General features: G+C 35.1%; 1 protein-coding gene and 1 long non-coding RNA gene across 4 annotated transcripts in view; one reads left to right on the top strand and one right to left on the bottom strand.

Moving 5' to 3' along the window:
* The first annotated feature begins 1,119 nt into the window (after positions 1-1,119).
* The window catches only part of LOC132707285 (prostaglandin reductase 1-like), a 28,707-nt gene continuing 15,885 nt past the window's right edge, over positions 1,120-13,941 (top strand). For both annotated transcript variants that reach the window (XM_060679076.1, XM_060679077.1), the window contains exons 1-4: positions 1,120-1,720; positions 3,351-3,453; positions 4,252-4,434; positions 7,087-7,360. In XM_060679076.1, the coding sequence (XP_060535059.1) occupies positions 1,615-1,720; positions 3,351-3,453; positions 4,252-4,434; positions 7,087-7,360 (666 nt within the window). In that variant the 5' untranslated portion in view covers positions 1,120-1,614. The remainder of the gene's footprint in view (positions 1,721-3,350; positions 3,454-4,251; positions 4,435-7,086; positions 7,361-13,941) is intronic.
* On the bottom strand, positions 9,612-13,648 carry LOC132707593 (uncharacterized). Of its 2 annotated transcripts, XR_009619754.1 has the most exons (7): positions 13,206-13,648; positions 12,964-13,156; positions 12,745-12,913; positions 12,490-12,691; positions 12,022-12,159; positions 11,788-11,963; positions 9,612-9,907 (listed from the first exon to the last, which is right to left on the bottom strand). It is a non-coding gene; the product is annotated as an uncharacterized LOC132707593 (long non-coding RNA). The 2 variants fall into 2 exon arrangements; XR_009619753.1 differs by having other exon boundaries at positions 12,745-13,156.

Genomic DNA, 13,941 nt, shown 5'->3' on the forward strand with positions numbered 1-13,941 from the left:
AGTGTTGGGCATGTTTAGTGACTGTTGATTTCCCCTCGGTCTGCCCGGTAAACTTTCTCATGTCGATTATCAAGTAAAGTTGCATTCCCTTCAATACGAACTATAGTTGAGTTCGTATTAACTTTAGAACCACGCAGCTACAATCTTCAGCCTAGTTAGTCACCCGTTTTGTGTGTTACTTGCCAATGTTGTTTCAGGTCGCCACGACTACTACTCCGCCATCCCTCTGCAATAACACTTTTGCTAAGTGAGTGTTATCCACTTATTGAATTTGAAATGCTGCCCCAAGGCAATCATTCACAAGTGCATTGGACCACTTGGTACATTTTATCACTACGGGGATGTAGCGCTCCAGGTTAGGCCAAGGCACAGCCAAAATGAAAGCGACAGGAATTGCAAATTCGGAAATTTGTTGCTCGAACTCCCGCAAAAATAAAATGCTTAGGAATAACAATGTATATACAATTAAAATGGAACAAACATTTACAAACTGTAGGAAACAACTTAAGACTTACAAATTCAAATATTTTAGAGTAATTTTAAATTAAAACTAAATGTTAACAATTTATTATGCATTAGTGTAGTCACGGTGACAATATGGTATTTTGGGATAGAGAGGAGTACTGGATGTACATCTTAAACAAAAATTATGTAAAAACATTTCTCAAAAATAGTTTTCCAAAAAACTAGAAATTGTTATTCTGTACCACTGTTTAGGACGTTGAAATGTTCTATGTTAAAACAAAAACCGAACTACAAAATAAATATAACTCATTCTTACAATACAAGAAATATAGAAAAGGGAAATGAGACAACAAATAAGTGTTCAAACCAAATAAGCCAAAGATCTTACACATTTTTGCATGCGTATTTTTATAATATCTCAGACGGGAATTTAAGGCAGAGAATTAAATTTGTGTTTATTGAAGTCACTTTCTGCAATATGTTACCAGGAATAGTATGTTATGCAACAAGTGCGGTAAACGTCATTTGACTCACGAGTTTATTTGACGCGAGCGGAGCGAGTTTTTAATAAACGAGTGAGTTAAAAGGTTTATCGAACGTGTCGCATACTATACTTTTTCTACGACCGTTACTTGTTGGGTACAGTTTCGCAAAACAACACGAATACATTCACTGACATGACCGTCAGAATTGACAACATCCGATTGGTTCCAAATCCGCGCGGTACAATCCCGGAAATGTCCGAAGTGGCTCGGATTCATGGGAAACGAAACTGACGTGGTAAAGCGACGCTTCCCGCACTCGAGATCGAGGGGTAATTAGGTATTTTACAGACGGGAATAGAAAAATATTTATCACCTAGTGCCCTAGGTTATGGAAACCAATGAAAGTTTAGGCATAGTTATTTTTTAATATTTTATTTATCCTACAAATTAGCGGAGCGTTTTTTGAAACACTCTGTATGTTTGTCGTCAATTTACCTACAAAATTTATTGAACTCTTAATTTTTCCGAGGTCGATCCTCTTCAGACGATAAACGCGAAATTGATTGTTTCGCGTGTATACATACCTATACCGTCAAGCGGCATCATTTGGAGTGAGCGATATATTTTTTTATATTTTTCTGAGAGCCGAACCCGAATTTCCAAAATGGTCAAGTCAAAAGTGTTCATTTTTCGGAAGCACTTCGATGGTCTGCCAAAGCCTGGCGATTTGGAACTGGTCGAAGAAGAGCTGCCACCTTTGAAAGACGGAGGTAAAGAATTGCTAATTATCTAAATATCCAAAATTTAACAAATAAAATAATCAATAATTCTTTGGGATATTAAATGACATGAAAAATAAAAATAAAATATTATTATTTATTACTTTTTTTACAATACTTCCAAATAGCAAAATATTTAGTAATATTTAGTTTAATCACTTTTTATTCTATTAGTAATTAACCGAATTCTAATAAATTGTTAAAGATTAACCATCCTTATTAATTATTTAGGAACTTAAATAAATCAGTACTAAGATGAGCTTAAATAGGACTAACTGTAATAAATATTTAATTAATTTAAACGAACGAGATAACGACGTGAAAGATGCGTAGCGTTTGTTTAAATAAAAACCAAATTTGTTTTCATGGCAATCTTGATAATTAGAAATGATTATTCTGTATGTCCTTAGTCGTTTCCTAGTTAGTGATTAAATAAATTAAAAGTGCCAGGTACTAGCTAATTTTGCACCGTTTTTTGGGACGGCAAAAAAGAAACTAACCAATAATGTTTTATTTTAAAATAAAACATCATTTGCAACCTTAATAATACATTCAGTATTATGACAGCGGCGTTACTACAATTAGTTTTGAAGAATAATATATTTTTATTGATTTATTTGTTTTCAAAAAAACTTTTACAGACAAACTTGGTGACGGTTCGGCAATTATTCCGTTGTCTTCTTCTGAGTTTAACTCATACCGGCTCCCATTCTTTTTTTCTGAGCATCCCCTGTATATGAAAACGAATTTAATATTAGCGCAAAAAAACAGAGTTCAAAACAGTAGTCATCCCACTCGGTTACAGGCAAATTTACAAAAACTGTTTGCGATTTTTGTAAAAAATGCTTATTTTTTGAGCAGGTTGATATTTAATTAGAGCACAAATAAGCGTATCGACATCCAAGCAGGGCGAAACATATTTCATAGAGTTGAAAATATTGTAAATATAGAAATAGAAAGAAAAAATCGAACCAATGAGATAGCTGAAAATCTTTTCTCATACCGTACGGTCCGTCAGTCCGTTAATTATGTCAGTCTTTAAAGATGAGAGACACTTAAGATGGACGGAAAAATTCACAAAAAATATTGGAAACGTGCACAGTCGATTGAGGGACTCTGGTCCACCGTTAAAGAAATCAGGGGTATCCTATTCCGTGAAAAATATTACGTAGGACAGACTTCTCGGGTCCTAAAAGATCGAATCGCATCACACAAAAGTGACATGCTTGAGTAAACGATCTTCCACATTGGCAGAACGTAGTCCTGGATGGTGAACAACATTTTCTGCATTTGCAAAATAGCTTAATTTTTAAACATTTTTCATATAAAGATCCCAATTTATCCCAATAATCCCAAATATTTATAAACGTTAGTAAATTGATATTGTTTTGATGCACAAGCTATAGAATTTTGCCAAAACTTATTCAGTGAGGACACTGTATATAATTTCAACTAACATATAACTAATTTGACACATTTATACAAAAATCACCAAACAGTGACAGCGGAAAGAAAAACGGTACAATATACACACATTGAAAAAATCGAGAAAATTTTCAAGTCAATATATTTCGTCTTGAAATAGAATGTACCTGGTAACTTACCATTTTTCATTGTTTAGAATGTTTGGTTGAAGCCGTCTATCTTAGCGTCGATCCCTACATGCGAGCCCATGCTCCTAATCTGCGTCTAGACACGCCGTTCATTGGATCGCAAGTGGCGATGTAAGTACATGGCGATAAACTTTTTCAAACGTATAACAATTAAATAGAAGTTAAATGTTATTCATAAATGGAAAAAAGACAACCAGTTCTTACTTAACAAGAATTTATTTGACTTCTGGCATCAATAGGATTTAAGGAAAATGCCTGAAAAATATTTTACCATAGTAAAAAGGTCACGTCATATGTTTTCTGTTGGCATGTTGTTAAATGATTCTTGATTAGCACAAGCAATAACAGTTCTCAGCTAGTATCTAAGGCCGACTGAGACTAATTTACTAAGCGGTAGCTCATTGTAGGTAGTTTTATATTTATGAACCTTCTCGTTTTTAACTCTAAAATAGTTCATTTGAATTTTATCAAAGAAATATATTTTTCTACTCCCGTCTGTAAAATACTTAATTGCACACCGATGTAGGAAGTGTCACTTTACCACGTTAGTTTCGTTTCCCACGGATCCGAGCCACTTCGGACATTTCCGAGATTTTACCGCACGGATTTCGGAGCAATCGGATGTTTTCGAATATATTTCCCACGCCTTGAATTTTGCTACGAAAATGTTAAATTCTCAAATTATATTGGAAGCCCCGAATGTTCGCAGTAGAAACCTTGTAGAAAGTCACCTTCATTTCCAAATCCTAAGAAATCATAAGAGTAGGAATGATAGATTTTTCTGGAATACTACTTGGTGACCTTGTTTCCATTTTAAGCCACTTCACTGAGGGTATAGGTTACTGATTAAATAACAAATTCATGGTATTTGTTTTTGTATTATTCGTTTGACGTTACTTTTTTGCCTAGCATAAAAGAAAGTAAAAACTCAAAGTTTCCCGTGGGCAAATACATCACCGGTATGTTTGGCTGGAGGACTCACTCAATCGTAAGCGACGCGACCATCGGATGGCCGTCCATGCCAACTTATGTTCTGCCAGATTTCGGAAAATTGCCCATATCGCTTGCACTTGGCGCACTGGGAACGCCCGGGTAAGTGTTGAATTTGCAACGAGTTGCAAACAATCGGCAAAGCCGTTTTTTTCCAAGTTTTTCAAAGAAAAACTGTCAAACTGACATGTTTCGATAACAAAAAATGATCGTCATCGGAGCTTAACTTTAGAAACAAAAACTATATATTGCGCCTTATCTGTGGCTCTATATATGCATCGAATCTGCTATTGCCCGGATACCAGCAATTGTATCATTTTTCTCATAGAATCTTCTATTTGTATGTTAAAAACCCTTGATTAACAGTAAAATTGATTAATAAAATGCACCGTTTTTTATTTGAAGAAACCGAGAAAACTTTAGACAGCAGAATCTGAACAATATGCTGAAATAAGGTTATATACAAAGTTGGTAAAAAATCAAAATATCAAATATTCCGGTAGATGTTTAACACCGCCTTCATTTCAAAGATTTTAAAGTAATAGAAATTTTTTCTCCCTACACCAAAATTCTTTGCACTACTATATTTCACTCTCAAATTTCAGAAATATATGGATCCTGATTTTACATCTCCAATATTTCCATGCTTTTCAGAAAACTACTCGCCATTATTTCTTTGGGCATTAAAAAACTTTAACCAAGTTGCAAACACTTACAAAACGTCGAAGAATAAGAAAACCCTTTTTAGCTGCGCCATTTTTGGTGTCCGATATTTTATTCACGGGTATGGATTTCTATCGGATGTTTTTGTTACATTTTAGACAGTATTTTGACACTAGTATTTGACACCAAGTTGCAAACTTGCTGCTGTTTCGTCAATGATCCTGTTGGCTTCTTCAGAGCTTAACTGCAACTGGCTCGCATTTTATTCTGTCTGCTTATCTATTGTTTGAAGGGGGAGGAGGTAAAAGAGGGGCATGAACATTGTTATGACTGTTTGCAATATTTGTCAAAGGCCTGAATCGTGGTTAATATTGGTTGGTTGCTTATATATTTCCATAGATTTTCGGATGCCCGGTATCATGATTGTGGTCGGCAATAGCTACTGAGTTTATTTGTCGTAGTCCTAAGGCCTTTTTATGTTCTTTGAGCCTTGTTGATATTTTTCGTCCAGTCTCTCCAATGTATTCTTTGACTCTATATATATATATATATATATATATATATATATATATATATATATATATATATATATATATAATCCTGTAAACTCCTGGTATCTCAAACGGAACCTTGTCTTTGACGGATCGAAGATGTTGAGAGATTTTTGGACAAGTGGTAAATCTGGTTTTAACGTTATATTATATATATATATATAACTATGCATTAAGATATCTAATGAAGAACCCGTAGCTGCTCCCGAAGCCTGTTCATAAATTTGACCAAGAAAAATATGTTCCAGAGAGACATTTTTCAATTAAGTTGAGAAGATTTGGTTTCAGATTCTCGGAATTCTGGAACTCTTTCCTACAATTTCGGTGGGCTATAGTTGTTATAAAATAAAACACGATACCCCAACCCCAAAGCGTCCTTATTGGACCCTTTCACAAATCAAATAGTCGTTTTCTGTAAAGCAGTTCTTCGTGTTATGGCGATTAAAAAGTCCCGAAATTGATTTGATTGAAATTGAAGTTGATTCGTATTTGATACCAATACCAGTGGCAAAACTGCATCCGATGCTGGGCATCATCAAGATACAAATGTTGAACACTCTTAAACTTGTATGGATGGTATTTGCATTTTTTTTTATTTTTTAGGCAGTAGATTTTGCTACCTCTACTGCTTGTTTTCTGTGTTTGTAAGATGATGACGGCGTTGCATCTATGTAACCTAATACATTTGTTTCTCTTCAAATAACTTTTAGAACATGGTTGAATAAACAAAACAAATGGATAGTTAATACAAATATAATTAAAAGGTGACGGTCTCGTAAGTTTTTGACACATTTTCTATTTTTTTAATAGATGAGTTATAGCCAATTATCGACCTAACATTATAATACCATAATATTTATATATTAATAAGACATCAATATTTTAAAAAATATATTGTCATCATCATTGTTTTTCGAAATTAAGTGAAGTCTGTTTCATATTTAACTGATTATAAGTATCTTATTTTTAGTTGATTTCGTTGATCTACTATGGCGTTCTGCTACAAATAACATAAAAAATGCTAACTGGATTGGATTCAAAATACCAATGTGCTCTCGGAATTGTCGCTAGAATTTTGACTAATAATAAGATTATCCAGCGGACCACATTTACTTTACGTTGTTTTCCTTGATATTTTCAATATAATTACTCGAATTTTGTTCTGTAACTTGTTGAAATGCTTATTAAGGAATCACCATGTTCTGTATTCAAATCGGAGTTGTTCATTGCCACGTATCGCTTTACTCGATTCCATACCATCTAGATAGGGTTAAGCTCACGTAAAACATCTGCCTCGTATTGCGCAGCAATTTCTTCACCTTTATATTCGTCATACTTTCTGTATGCGCGGGCAACTTCGAGCAGCTTCGATTTCAAGGGGGTGTAGTCACCGAAAATGTTTCTTTCGGAGACCTCAATTTATAACAATGATAGGAAGCGTTATCCTTAATACCATTTCTGTGGTAAATTGGAAATTAAGAAACTATAACTCGAAATATTGTATAATCGCCATAGCTTTCGTAATTCGTCTTCCGTTTAGGAACACCGCTTACCTCGGCTTTCTGGAGATTTGTCAACCGAAATCTGGGGAAACTGTGGTGGTGTCGGGAGCAGCGGGGGCGGTGGGAAACCAAGTCGGTCAAATCGCTAAGATTAAAGGCTGCAAGGTCATCGGGATCGCAGGGTCTGACGAAAAGGGCAAGTGGCTGGTGGACGACTTAAAATTCGATCACTTTATCAATTACAAGACGCAGAACGTGGACGAAGCTCTGAAAGAACTCGCTCCTGAAGGAATCGACTGTTATTTCGACAACGTAAGTGTGTGAATTATTCATAGCGGACATTTTTGGGTATGTATATTATTACATCTCACATTGTTTTTAATTCGGCCCATATCGAACAGGATTAAAATGACTTCGTCTACGAAATAAATTTTTTATCATACCATTTGGTTCTTAAAAGTTCAACTAGTTGTTTTGTTATACCATGTAAATTTTTACGTGCCCAAATATTGGCTCTTCTGTACCTACACCTTATGGCAAAGTTGTAATATAACTTTATGATTAACTCATGTGCCGAATTTGAATAAATTTCAATAAGTCAATCTTCAGTTACCGAATTAAATATGATAGCAAAATTAGAAAAAAATTGTGGTTTAGGTAATAAATCAAACACATTTTGACAGAGACGATACAAAAATACGTGACAGTAACGTTATTAAATATTTAATTAATGCTAAATATGCGTTGATCGATTGAAAAAAAAGTAAACGTAATTAAGTGGTATTATGCACGAAACAGTCAGAGAGTGGAAATGTTTTAAGTTTATTTTCCTGCTAAAACAATACCTTCGAATTCAACAACTAAGCGTATTATCATCCAATTCGAGTCCAAAGGCAATAGACTGCAAATATTCACCAGAAAATGTCGGTAATAGAGCATGAGAAAGGAACATTAGAGATTTGAACAAGTTACTGCATGTGGAGGAAATAAAATGATTAGTACGAGGATTCTTGGACAAGCTGTAAATAAACATAAAGCCAGAATGCGCACATTAATTAATCCCAAATATTTTTCCTATAAATGTAAAAGGCACCAAGAGCTCCCGAAAGGCCATGAAGAAAGAATAGCATTTTGTTTTGAAATTTTCTAAAAATATTTGTTTCACTGATGAATTCACGGTCAACAACGAACAAAATCCTCAAAACTGTCAGTATTGGGGCCAAAACAATGAATATCGTTATGGTGGGAATTTGCTGACATCGTATTATTATCGTATTTTTTTATGGACTATAACCTCACAACAGAAACCTATTTAGACTTATTACAAAATCAAATTGTACCCCCACCCCCCTAGAAGACCAGGGAGATCTGGTACCAAATAAATGGTTGTTCAAGAACAAGAAATTATCGTAAACAATAAAAGACATCCTCTTTGATAAATGCATATTATGCATGTTGTACGAGTATTATGGTATTTTGTTCAATTTTATTGTTTATCGTTGGTTCTCGCAAGTTTTATCATTAAAAAACGCTTAGACTAAACAGATTCAACATTTATATATTTTAAAAATAAAAAGAATATTTTCAACTTTTTAATCAAAATAATTAGGTTTTGGTAAGTGCAAAAAATTTAGCTAATTTAACAGCAGGGGCAACATTTTTAACACAAGCGGAACAAGAAGAAACACTTCATGTTTTGTGCAATCTACATCCGCATCAATCACAGCTTCAAGTCTTCGGCTGATGGTCATAAAAGGAGTTACGAAGCGAAAATTCTTCCCATACTTCCTGATTTAATTGCCACAGCTCTTCTCTGCTTTGAGGAATAAAATTTCTCCGCTACAGCAGTTTCATTCATTTACTGTGTAACGATGTTTGCAGTCTGAACAGGACATTCCCTCAATCCGCCATCTCATACGTACTGAAATGACCTGCAGCTCTGTACCTGTCGACAAATCGAGGGGTCAAACGCTGGTTGTCTGGTCTATACACACTGATTTTACACGTTTTGGAAGATTGGTAGATCGTTTAATCCCAAAACTGCTCCTTTTGCGCTTGATAGTTCTGTTGGGGAGCGAATGCGATGCTTTAATTCTTCGACAATTCTTGCATTTTTCGCGCTTTGGAAATGGTCATTTTCGACTATCGGAAGGAGCGCCTGATCTTTTTGAACTGAACTAAATGTTTCTCCGCCAGATCCCCTTTTCCTTTCACCCTGTAATAATGAGAAAAACGGTTGTTCTACTAATAAAGATGTTGAGCTCCAGCTGATGAGTCCCAATCATCTTCTAAGTTGGACACAATTATTGCTTTTAATTCTCTGCTCCTATGTTGGAACCATTAGTAGTGAATAAGTATAATATAGGCTTCCCCCACTCCTCTCCCTTTTTGTGGGGTGTCCTCCTTACCCACGACTCTCTAGCTCCTCCCCCTTTACCCATAATCCCTTGAAACTGGCTCCCATTGGATAAGCAAGCACCAATGGGGTTTAATCAATCTCCCCACCTCTAGTTTGCGATGGCGGCGAAGCCAATCAGAGCCCAGATATTTTCCCACCCCTAAGAAAAGCAATGGCGTCAATGAGACTTGATCATATTGTTCGCGTGACCATCTGCACCCTCTAGCGGTTCGAATGTAAACTAGTGTCCCCTCTTGGAATAAGATTTTCTTTAATAAGGTAACCCCACCTAGTGAATATTGACCAAAACATTTATTTTAAAAACATATAGTTCTGCGAATGTGTACCCACGCGGGTACAAACTGTACTTTTATTGCGCACAAAGGACAGGGGAAATAAAGACGAAAAGTGTTGGATTTCTTTTCTCGGAACTGGAAGCTGGCAGGCACCACCAATAATATCTGCAAAACAAAAAGCTGGTTAAAATTTTCATTAATAAAGTAGGATATTAGAAACCATATACCTTTTTAATTTACTAAGCAATCTACCGTGCGTTAACTTCATACATATTTCCGCATGCTTCTGTTTTAAGGTATCGTGAAATATTTGACTATTTATCTGGGAAAAGTTCATATGTCGAAAATATTATGTGTATGTGGCCGTGGTAGGCTTTCTTTACTATTATAATTTTATTTTTATTATTTAATATTTACAAAATTAATTTGTCTATCTTATTGATGATTTTGATTTTCTTTGCTATTTTTATTATTTGTTTTTATTATTTAATATTTTCAAAATTAATTTAATTTATCTATCTTATTGATGATTTTAAGATATCGCAGTCAACTTTACTATTTCATCAATTTCTTTTATTTATTGCTGATCTTTGAGGATAGTGTACATACTTTTTTTCGTAACTTATCTGTATCTACCCTTTAATTTCCTATCAAGCCATAAAGCAAACTCGAAAGGCATCTTAACTAAAAAGTCATATACTTTAAAGCTGCTGCGACTACTACATGAAAGTGTGTTTCTATGCAATCTCAACAATAATGAAATCTGGACGCTTATATTAAATACTGTAATACTCTTCTCTGCTAACGCTCTAGGAGACGCTATTTGAACCCTGTTCAAAGAAAAACTTCTACAGCCCAAATAACCCCTCTGAACCACACTTAAGCGCATCACTCTTTCACTGTCTTGCAGCCTTCAGATTAATATTCCGTACTAACTACGTATGCCATACACGAAACGTTCTCTTTTCTAATTTTTTTCTATGCGCTACATTAACGAACAGGATCTAAACTTTTCTGTCTGTGTATTTTGTTAGCCACCTTAAAAAAATTTAAAAAAAGGTATGCGAACCTAGAGGATATTTTCCATATTTTTCACAAATGGTGACAACAATTAATGCAAGTATTATTTTTAATAATAATCCATCTTTCGCTATGACACGAAAACATCGACTTTTTAATTCTAACTTTTCTCATAGAGCTTCCCTTTAGTCTCTATCTGTTCTTTAACTAAATCCCCACCTTTTTGAAAAACCAACCTCTAAAAATAGTTAATTTTCTCTAATTTAAATTTGTACGTTTTCCGCAATATGTGTGAATATTTTCGCTAGAGCATTTAGTTACTTAGTACATGTCCTAATCAATATTTTAAAAATATAATTCTAATGATACGTGTTTACGATTTGAAGATAACGAAACATTCCCCAGTTTCATAAATGAGAGCTCACTGCCAAACTACCAAACATCACAGTACAAACTACCGTACTACGCCCCCCTGGACAAAATCAGGTCAGTCAGCGTCATTAATTCTACCTGCGTTAACGAATAGCGTATTGTTAATTATGGTTTAATACGCAGAAAATTTAAGTAACAAATAATTGCAATGAAACTCACTAACATCATAAATTATTAAAAAAAAAATTAGAACAGTTGGAATTTACTGGAGTAACCAATTTGGCACTAAAAATGGAAATTTTCGATACTCTACTAGGTGCCTACAATAAATTTTACTATTATTTTTAATGCAGAGACACAACGATTTTGTAGTTTTGAATTTGATCAGGGGTATATGACCATAGTTTACGCCGACTCTAAAAGGCATGCAGTCTATTGTTTTTGAACGCCCAATTTTGTGTATTATGTTCAAAACAGAGACTCTCTGGGCTTACGACTACAGCTACCAGCTACTACTTTCAATAATATTAACACAAAAAAACTAGGTGGCATTTCTATAATACGTGCAAAGTTTATGTGAAACTGACTGGAAGACAGAGTAATGCACCAATATGTTACTAAACATATTTCGATAGAATTCCGTAAGAGCTTACCTCCAAGTTTCCTCATTTAGTCAGTCAAAGCATCAAATGGGAAATTCCAATCCAACATATGTAGTGGTGGAAATATATCAATCGCCTACGTTACCGATGGTACCCGACTGAAGCTTCTGCGTCTTCTTTACCCCACATGCCTACTTAAAAAGATACTGGTCTAAGTCTCAATATTCCTGTTAAAAAAAAAGAGAGGTTCTATATTGCCATAAATATGTGTTTTCAAAATTTTACCTGAATGGTTCGTGATTCCTTATATATGCAGTGTTGGCAGCAATGTGGCGACGACTACGCTGAAACTTTCCATATCTCGTGTCCCCATGACTGGTCTGTTTCATATATCAAACCTCACCTCGCACGGGTTTGAACCTCCTTTTAAAAAAAAAAACAGGCAAGACTTATACTTATATCAAAGTAATACGAGGAACTTATATTTTATGCCAAAACTTATTTCATCACCTCCAAAGGGGAGTAGGGGTTTCTAAAGTATGGTAGGTACATCTCTTTCATTTTTTAATTAAAAAAGTGACACAATTACGCGACGTAACTCGATCCGGATCGTTAACGCGTCTCAAGATGGGGGGTTTAGAGATGCTGAGGTCATTAAATTGATTCACTATTACCAGTACACACTGAAACCCCTTATTTCCAAAATAAAAAAATTGTTAACTGTTAACACAACAAAAAAAACTATTTTCTCACCAATTATATTTCTGGGTCGTTTTCAGAATTTGTCCAACGTAGAATCCCAAGAGGATAGGGCCGCAATTTCGAAAAATGTTCATGTCTCCCCACTATGCATTTGTACAAGAAGCAGGGCCGGATTAACAGCAATTATATTCTTGTCAGTCAACATACAGCCGCCGATTGAATTCTCGGATTCTGCTTTACTAGTTGCCATGGTCTGTCAAATATGTTACTTAAAAATTGTATATTTTTTTTTTACAAATAATATACCTTTCCTAAAATAATTCCGCCTTTGTCAAGTGGGACACGGGCACGTCTGTCCGCTTTGAAAAGCGCAGGCGTATGTATCTTCCAAAATGATCCAAGCAGGCCCGGATTGCCAGCAAATACACAACTCCCCGATTCAATTCTGAGATGTTGCTTCACGAGTTACCATGATCTGTCAAATATTTTAATTAAAAAAAAATCTATTATTTAGCAACAATATACCTTTTTAAAATAATTTCGTCTTTTTTCAAGTTCAACAGGACACGTGTGTTCGTTTCAGTTGGACAAGGGCACGTCTGTCCGCTTTGAAAAGCGCGGCGTATGTATCTTCCAAAATGATCCAAATTGTTAACCTTTTTTTGATTCCTCGTTCCCCGATTCAATTCTGAGATGTTGCTTCACGAGTTACCATGATCTGTCAAATATTTTAATTAAAAAAAATCCATTATTTAGCAACAATATACCTTTTTAAAAATAATTTCGTCTTTTTTCAAGTTCAACAGGACACGTGTGTTCGTTTCGAAAGGTTTCGTAGTCTGTAGCTCTGTCGAATTCTCCAAAATTCGTTAAACCTTCAGATATTTTCAAAATTTGTCCAACGCAGACTTCCACTCACGCAGTTTCGAAAACTTTCTGGTCTCCCCGCCATGCATTTGTACACGAAGCCGTTCTGGACTATCAGCAAACAGCACATCCGTCATTTTTCTTCTCGGATTCCGCTTGACGAGTTACATCGATCTGTCAAATATTTAATGTAAAACAATCTTATCTATTACTTTTACCCAATATTAAGTACCTATTCAAAATTAGTAGCGCCTTTTCGAGTTCGAAAGGTTTCGTAGCCTATAGCCCTGCCGAAATGGCATTGCATTTGTACACGAAGCAGGGTCGGATTGTAAGCAAACAGCACCCCCGGTCACTTTTCTTCTCGGATTCTGCTTGACGAGTTACATCGATCTGTGGAATATTTAGCGAAAAAAAAAATTATCTATTACTTTTACCAAAAATGAAGTACCTTTTTTCTTTAAAACAGTTCGTCCTTTTCGAGTTTGAAAGGTTTCGTAGCCTATAGCCCTGCCGAAATGTCATTGCATTTGTACACGAAGCAGGGTCGGATTGTCAGCAAACACCACAGGCGTCACTTTTCTTCTCGGTTTCTGCTTGACGAATTACATTGATCGGTCAAATATTTAATATAAA

Source organism: Cylas formicarius, unplaced genomic scaffold, assembly GCF_029955315.1.
Source record: "Cylas formicarius isolate icCylForm1 unplaced genomic scaffold, icCylForm1.1 PGA_scaffold_9__14_contigs__length_23061073, whole genome shotgun sequence".
NCBI classification, from domain to species: domain Eukaryota; kingdom Metazoa; phylum Arthropoda; class Insecta; order Coleoptera; family Brentidae; genus Cylas; species Cylas formicarius.